Source organism: Lottia gigantea, assembly GCF_000327385.1.
Source record: "Lottia gigantea unplaced genomic scaffold LOTGIsca_128, whole genome shotgun sequence".
Lineage (NCBI taxonomy): Eukaryota > Metazoa > Mollusca > Gastropoda > Lottiidae > Lottia > Lottia gigantea.
This window is the reverse complement of record NW_008707390.1, coordinates 552,129-561,199: the sequence shown is the minus strand read 5'-3', so window position 1 is coordinate 561,199 and position 9,071 is coordinate 552,129. Positions and strand designations below refer to the sequence as shown.

Here is a 9,071-nt window from a genome sequence, read left to right as displayed (position 1 = left end):
TATATTGAATAAACCACTGTCTACCTCTAACCAATATGATTTATCACTCACAGTGGTAAATAAACACCATTTCCTTTTTTCAAATTTTTGTATTTCATTTGTGCAAATGATGATCAACAAACCCCTATTCTTACAAAAAACATAGTTAAACTTTTCGAAAACATTCTAAGTTCCACATCATCCACTTCATGCATATTCACTGGTTTCATTCAGGAGAAACATGAACATGATCCTGTTAAAATTGCACACAGCATTATATTACAACATACAGCATTATGTATTCCATCAGGATGACATAAAATCAACACAGCATCAATTTGAACCTTACAGAAAATTCTCCATACTAATGGTATACATATATTTCACAAACACTTTCACTATTAAAAACAGCTTATGAATAAAACTAAATTCTAATTCATGTAAATTAGTAAACTAGACTGGTCAAATAAATTAAATTCAGTGACACAGAGAGAGTAATTGTGCTGATGTTTCAAGGGCAATAACTGGTACTAATGAAAATACTGCTACATCTGTATATGTCTGTATAGTAGAATAAATATCTGAAATAAAATCATAAATCTATTTCATACATTTAAGAAATTGATAAATAAAAATATCAGACTATATATTCATGTTAGCCTGAAGTTTAAAACAAAGTTTGAAAGATTTAGCAATATAAAAATAGATACACATACATGTAATTACCAACTGTAAGTGAATATTGTTTGAACTTGAATATTTATCATGACACTATTTCTAATCATATTTGATACAATGATGGTGCTAATAAAGCCAAACTTGTTCTAGATGAGTTTCTTGATGACCTAGACCCTAGGAAAAGGTGTCATCAACTACATTGTTGAAATTGTTTTTGGATCATATGACAGACATTTCTACTTTTTAGATAAATGGATGTGAAGCTGACATAAAACTAGGGTGAACCTGAGTATATGAGAAAATCTGTTCAACCTACCAGTATATAATTGTTGATAATTAAAGTGAGAGGTAGGAAAATATATCTGTATTAATGGAACTTTTTTCCATTCTAATTTCAATTGATGTAAAACTTTAACATATTCTTCAAATAAAGATCGAACTATATCTTTACAGGCTGGCATAATATTGGAACTGAGCAATACTGAAAAAACATTAGAGACATGCATGCTTAAATATCTAATTATCACAGTGGAACCAACTTGCTAAATTTTTCAATTTCCAAGGTGGCTTGATTGGTGAGTTCTGAACAGGTTCTGCTTGTATCAATTCTGCATGGCCTCAATCAAATGGTACAGAACTTAATATGTCACATTCAAAATTTTTCCTTTTGTCTACATCTACACACATGGAACGCATTCTGAACCCAGTTCCAGATCTGTGTCAAACATTAGTACATGGGATCTGACAAGAGGAAATTGGATTGGACGATCTGCTAGAATTTTCTCAACCTATGTGTAACCTATGCCCACACTAAACTGCCACAGCTATATGACTTCACAAAGAAAAATGATAAGATCAAGACTTACCTAGAGTAGCTTTACAAGTAAATATATTACCACTGGATTCTTCTGGTGTATATATAACTTGTACATTGACTTTATATTCTCCTATTCTGCTGTCTACACCAATTTCTATACAAAATAATATCTCTTAATTCCAAATATCATTACAATACTCTGCACAATATATTGGCATTTGTTGGATAGGAAAGCCAAATTCTTTTTCTACTTTTAATTCCATCTTATATACTTTTTTATGTCCCCACAAGAAAAAAAAAATTAGAAATGATACTGACCTAAAAGATGTGCAGAAGGTTTAGAAGCATAAACCTGCCATTCTACCAGAGCTTTCTTAGGTAATTCTGGTACAACTACACATTGAAATAATGTTACTGGATTACTTCTTATAACTGGTTCTTCTTCATCTTCACTCACCTATATTATATACATTGATTATTTTCTTTGATATATACATAACATTCTAGGATAATAACTTTACATAAATATATATATATGAAATAACTACATGTACTCATATAACTTGCACCCTAGTCTTTTTTGTGAGAGGGGTGATATAAGCAAAAGCCTGCTCCTCAATTAATTATTGTTTACAATGACTTGTCTGCAGCCTGAATTTAAATTATTTTGCATGCTCATATAAGTTGAAATAGATTACTTGTTAATTTTTGGTCATTTACAATAACACAGATTTACCCAGATATACTAGAGGGTAATAAGTGTTGGGCATTATACATGCCTGTTCATTATATTCTGAAATATATAGTATATTTGAACTAACCTCTACCACAACAGTTTCACTCCGCCATTGTAACTTAACATGTTGAATATAGACAGGATTGGTCACATAACATATACATAATAATACATTATTTAAATTACAACCTGGGGCCATAACTGAGAGTATTCTACTGGTATGTTGTAATGCTAGAGAGGCCTGTATTTTAATACCACCATCTATAATACTCAGAGTTACTGGACATAAACCAATCTGTCCTGATATAAATATCATCTCATCTACCTAGTAAAGATATATGTAAATTGAATTGAGTCAGACGCAACAGTTCCAATCTAATTTCACAATCATATCTTACTGACGTTATCAATGATAACTTTTACAAGATATTTGATGTGCTATTGTATTGATAAATTAATTATATAGTGATATACATTGTTCATTAGATTGATAATGACACTCTGTGTGTAATAAGGGGTGTTTTGGTTTACTTTGTTATTCCTTTCTCAACTGAACACCGGTAGGCACAGCTTTCAGATTGACACAGGGCTTAGTTTTTCATGCTTAATCACATGTAAATTCCTTGCAAGGGTCACAATTCCTATCCATTCTGTCTATATTCAAGACACAAATCAACACCCGAATATGCTGACTGATCCATTTTAACTTGTGTCTTTGGCAAAGGGAATCTAAAATCAGTTTTACCATTTTAGCCTGACTATAAGGTCCTATATTAGCAGCAGCCCAATGTGATAAACTTTGTACATGTAATGTTAAGATATCAGTTCCAGTATAACCGAAACATTCTAACTGTAGACTAACATTAGATGGTAAACACACACTACAGCATACTCTAGAAAATAACAATTAACATAACAGATTATGTTAAAAATTAATAAAAAACATCTGATGGGTCATTGTGTAATTGGAATTTGGATTAAAAAGAGACATTTTGACAAATTATGCTACAAAAGTTTCTTATCACAACCTTAATCCTAAAATAATTCGTCACTGCTATTTTCATACACTATTTGTAGAGATAAGTCAAGAGGCTGCGAAACCACAGCAATAATGGTTACAAATTAATACTCTGCACTGTGGCTTGGATTGAGAGCTTATTAATACTTACCACGATGCACAGTACAGAACTATTTAATCTCTCATGATTTCGAAATCCAGCTTGACAGATAAACTATTGAAATACATTGGAATAATTGAATACAGAAACAGAACTTAATATAGAGATACCTGACAGGTGGGTTGATACCAAATAGTTGTTTATAAACAGAATTAATTCGAGGAAAATCTGCCATATTCTGAACATACAACCTTACTGATACTATATCTTTTGTTGTAACTCCTAACTTGACTAGAGATTCTGTAAAAAGACAATCAATCAAAACAGTTCAGAAATTTATATGAAGTATGAAATATGAAAGAGGAAGAAGTATTGAAATTGTTCTATTACCGCAATAGTTTATTCATTTTTTAAGATTATTCAACAGTAATTTCATTCTTTTTCTTAAAATCTGTAGTAAATGTAAGCTAAGTTTTTGTAAAATAACTCATCTTATTAGGATTTGAAACATGATGTTTCACTTCATATTCTCTACATTTATAAAAGCAGACCTGTATTTCATTACCTTACCTTTTAACATGTGTACAGCTGACAGTGTTTGATCTTCTATAGATGATAAAGTTTGACTAGTTGATATAATATTACTGATATAAAACCAATCACCTTCTCTTTTACTACGAATTTCTATCTTATCTTTAAAAAAAAATGAAATTGAGTAAAAAAAACATCATAATATATAAAAATTTTGTAAATTTTACAGTAGGAATTTTAATTAAAGTAGGGTTATGAGGTCCAACCCAAACTGGAATCCACAGAATCTCCCATTCAGAATCTCAACTCCAACTGTTTCCCCCAATAACACAGTCTGTCCCCTATTTATACTCCCAGTTCCAGGAGACTGGCACTGCCACTGAAACTGTAAAATTGTTTGTTATTTATTAGAATGACTATAAGATATTACCTGTTAAAGGTAGGGTGACACTTGTATTAATATCAGATATACTAGTAACTTCCATCTCCTTTCCATTCTTAAATTCATCTAAATCACACCATTTCTTTAATGGTAGATCTTTTAATCTGTCTTTGACATCTTTTGGAAGATTCTTCTGTAAGATTTAAATAAGAATATTTTAGTGATAGATGGTAGGGGAAGAGAAGACTATTTCACATAAACGTTCATCATTTTCATTTTTTAAAGTTTTTAAAATAGAATAAATATTCGTATCTCTAAAGAACATAAATGCTGTCCTAATTTGAATTTTATTCTTTTTATTCATCTCAAAATACCTCAGACCCTAAGCAACAGTACATTTAACTTACCTTGTCTTCTAAATGGAGCTTCTGTAGATTCAAATACCCCACAGGAGAAAATGGATCAACAGTATGCATAACTCTTTGAACATCATCTCTAATGAAATAAAATATATATTTATACTAATCAATTTTTACATCTAATCTCAGGGATTTCAGAATTAAAAATTCCTGCACAAAATGGCAATGCGACGTTTGTCCCTGGTTAAATGACTACAATTAAGTTAGCCCTCTAGTTCAAATACCAAAGACATATGCCCCTGAAAAAAACTTATTTCAGACCATTTTACAGCAGTCAATTTTAGGCGCACATCACTAAGACACTGCTCAATACTTAGTATATCTAATATGTGGGGTATCATATCATACACTGTACAACTGAAAACACCAAACTTTTGACAATGTGGCTAATGATTAAGATCAAGTCTATTTCAGAAGGTAAAAATAATACATACATAACAATTTTCTTATTAAACAATGGACAATCACAGGTGAATGTTTCAAACTCTCCTCCTTCACCACAGATATTGACACCATATTGAGAATTCTGAAAACAACCATTCCATAATTTTTAACATTTCCATTGAGCTTGGGTTATTTCAGTCAAACTATACAATAGACATATTCTATATCACAAAGATTAATAACCTCATGTTTATCAATGTTTAATGTTGCCTGTCTTGACTCCACCTAATTTATGATCAAAGACTAAGTTACAGTTATTAATAATTTACCAGTTTGACCATTAGTGGATATATTTCTGATATGGTTTTTCCTAAATGTTTATCTGGGTCTAAACCTGCAATTGAGAGAAGATGAAAAAAATACTGTCTGGGCAAATATCTTCTTTTAGCAAATATAAGTTTATATATACAATGTACTATATTGAAGCAATTTAATATGTCACACCTCTAATGATACTAATGAAGATATACTTGTGAAATGCAATGCATAGATCAAAACTTTTCTTATAGTTATTGTGAAATAATGGAAATTACTGGATATATGCTACAAATAATATTCACTTTTAACATTTACCTTTTACTCACACAAGCTTTCCATTACAGCATGGATAAAACAATTCTATAAAACAGATCATACCTAATGTTGCTACTTTTATAATAACAGCTTCTACTTGACACTGAATCATTTCTGATAGTAATTCATCTTGATCTCTTCTCCATAGATAACATAATGATGTTAATCCTAATCTTTCACATCTACAATACAGTATATCTAGTACAGCTGTAATGTTCAGTATTTCTTATTAGCAAAAGACACATTTCATCACACAATTCATATCATATCAATACATTATATTGTATTTTTACCATTGCAAAGTCATATCCTCAGCTTTCATAGAACAGAGTCCAGATTTATTTGTTTTTTTACCTCTAAGAGGATGAATAAATTATGTCATCAAATCCCTAAAAATAAATAAATGCGTTTTTTATATTCACCCATGATCTGAAGCAATTGTTATGAATCTCATGTTCTGGGTCATTCAATATTCAACCAATCAAATGCTCTGTATTACGATTAGATTAATGAAAATTTAAATCAAATCAGGTAGTAAAATTAGTAAGTTAACATATTTGTCACTACTTCAACACTTTGTAATGGAAAGAAAACAACAATGTTACCTACACATTTTCTACTCTTACTCTTTGATAATCAGATAAAATAGCACCAACAGACACTCCTTCTATTTTTTCTTTACTCTGTAATCAATAATATCATATTTTAAAACAGTGGCATACAAACAATTTTATTCACACAAAAATGTCTCTGTTAAGAAAGACAACAATGTATTTTTCATGTTGGTTCAAGAGGAACCTGCTTTCCAGCTGGTCCGGTATGTGCTACGGTGGGTCCTCAAATGATTTCAACAAACATGTTAAAAGTAGAGTGTTCACAATCATCAATGCTGCTAAGTTAAGCCAAATAAATAAGCACTGAAAAATTGGAACTATATAAACTGAAAATGAGCACTGATACTTGCAGGTGTTTTCAACCAACTAACCTCGATATCTTTGAGAAGTTCATATAAATCTTCTACTTCATCACCCTCAGTAGGTGTATAGTACTTGTCTAACAGTTTTGATTCACCAGTAATAGTCCGTCTATACAGTGGTAGGCTCATAGCTTCAGCATATATATCTATAGCATGATGACCTACTGTCTGATACATATAACTATCTAATTCATCTGTAAATACAAGATACTTATAACTGTTTTGTTCATCTGTTAATAGAAGATACATATAACTATCTACTTCATCTGTAAATACAAGATACATATAACTATCTAGTTCATCTGTAAATACAAGATACATATAACCATATAGTTCATCTGTAAATACAAGATACATAAAACTATCAAGTTCATTTGTAAATACCAGATACATATAACTATCTAGTCCATCTGTAAATACAAGATACAAATAACTATCTAGTTCATCTGTAAATACAAGATACATAAAACTATCAAGTTCATTTGTAAATACCAGATACATATAACTATCTAGTTCATCTGTAAATACCAGATACTTATAACTATCTAGTTCATCTGTAAATACAAGATACATATAGCCATATAGTTCATTTGTAAAAAGATGATGTATTTAACTATTTACTTCATCTGTAATTACAAGATACATATAACCATCTAGTTCATCTGTAAATATAAGATACATATAATCATCTAGTTCATCTGTAAATATAAGATACATATAACCATATAGTTCATCTGTAATTACAAGATACATATAACCATCTAGTTTATCTGTGAAAATAAATATACATTTAAATATCTAGTTCATCTGTAAATACAAGATAATAAAACTATCTAGTTCATCAGTAACAAAATATACATTTAAATATCTAGTTCATCTGTGAAAAAAATATATACATATAACTATCTAGTTGATAGAGAAATAGGAGAAATCAACTTAGCTGTGACATGCTAAAAAAAAACAAATGTATGACTTGAGAAGGACAATTGGTAGGACAAAGCACTCTTACAACTATTGTGCATCATGTGATATGCAAACCCACCTCTATGTCATCTTCTCCTACATAAGATACATATAACTGTTTTGGTCATCTGTTAATAGAAGATACATATAACTATCTAGTTCATCTGTAAATACAAGATACATGTATCTTTCTAGTTTATACCTAAATAGAAGATACAATATTGATTCTATTTGCTCAGCAAACCTTGTAATGTGGTCTTAAAGGGACAGTTGCACCAGTTTGGGTGGTTGAATAAAATGTAAATAGTCTTCAAAAGTACTGGAAGTAAAATTACTTCAAACTAGGAATTTTACTCACTTTTTCTTTATACGTATTTTCTATTTATCACAAAGTATCTTAAAATAACGAGTCGTCATTTTAACATTCAAACGCAGATAATTCTGGACACACATGGATTTGAAGGCTTCAATTTCGATGGTGAGCTGTGAACACTATAACTGATTGGCTTAGCAAAAACATTCCTGTTTCTGAGACTTGATGGCGCAACTGTCCCCTAAATACTATCTTATACATACCACATTCTTTTGGTTTGAGATTTGCTAAGGCAACTATTTCATGTCCTTCTGCTACACACTGCATCATATTATAACAACTGTCTTTACCACCACTAGTTATAAAAGAAGAAAATAATTTCATGTATAAGCTACTGCAGTACCGTCCCTCAGGCCTATGACTAAACAAGCAATAATATCTAGTAGGTATTGGCAATCACAATAGTAGTATACCATAATTCATGAAATTACATTGGTCCAAATTGAATCTCGAAATGACGCAGATGTGACGGTCAAATTTGCTGTGCTGTGTAAACATGACAATCATTGACAGATGGCGGAGGCACATTGGCATTTTACAGACACCGTAATATTTATACAAAATTATAACATTTCAGTTATTAGTGCAACCAAAAGAATAAGCTTGGATCAAAATACAACAAGAACTATCCAGAATTCTATAACTTTCATACCTGATTAAAGCCACGACTCTCATGATTATCGGTAATTAGATAACTTGGGCTTGTCTTGTCAAAATTTATTCATATTTTCAGACCAAAATAAATACACGTGTTTACATAGGAAGTGGCTATTTTTAGATTGCACATGCGCAGACAACACTTCCACGTTTGTTATGATTTGGTATGTTGAAGTTGAGAAAAAAGTTTTTTTTATGAATTTTTATTGAATTATCAGATTTTTGGTACGTATTTCATTGATGCTTTATGATCTACTATATCTAGACTCGAGGTGTGTTGAAATAGATATTGTTCTAGCAAGTTGAAGTTGTAATAATTTAATTCTGTTTGACTGTTTTTTTTCAGTCTCAGGTTCTGTTCTTCTGATTTGTCATCAAATCAATGTCAATGTCGACAATGTTGAATGTAGCCCTTCTGTCAGTGT

The 9,071-nt window shown here is 30.6% G+C and overlaps 1 protein-coding gene across 1 annotated transcript; it reads right to left on the bottom strand.

Annotated features, from left to right (window-relative positions):
• Positions 1-1,775: 1,775 nt before the first annotated feature.
• Positions 1,776-8,313, bottom strand: LOTGIDRAFT_138598 (hypothetical protein; the record flags this gene model as incomplete). The annotated part of the gene is made up of 13 exons (XM_009048774.1): positions 1,776-1,906; positions 2,316-2,535; positions 2,956-3,103; positions 3,499-3,614; positions 4,309-4,418; positions 4,497-4,605; positions 4,649-4,736; positions 5,095-5,186; positions 5,374-5,432; positions 5,732-5,859; positions 6,287-6,360; positions 6,663-6,847; positions 8,193-8,313. 13 exons carry the CDS (start codon positions 8,311-8,313, stop codon positions 1,776-1,778), a joined length of 1,581 nt encoding a protein of 526 aa, XP_009047022.1.
• Between the last annotated feature and the right edge of the window lie 758 nt (positions 8,314-9,071).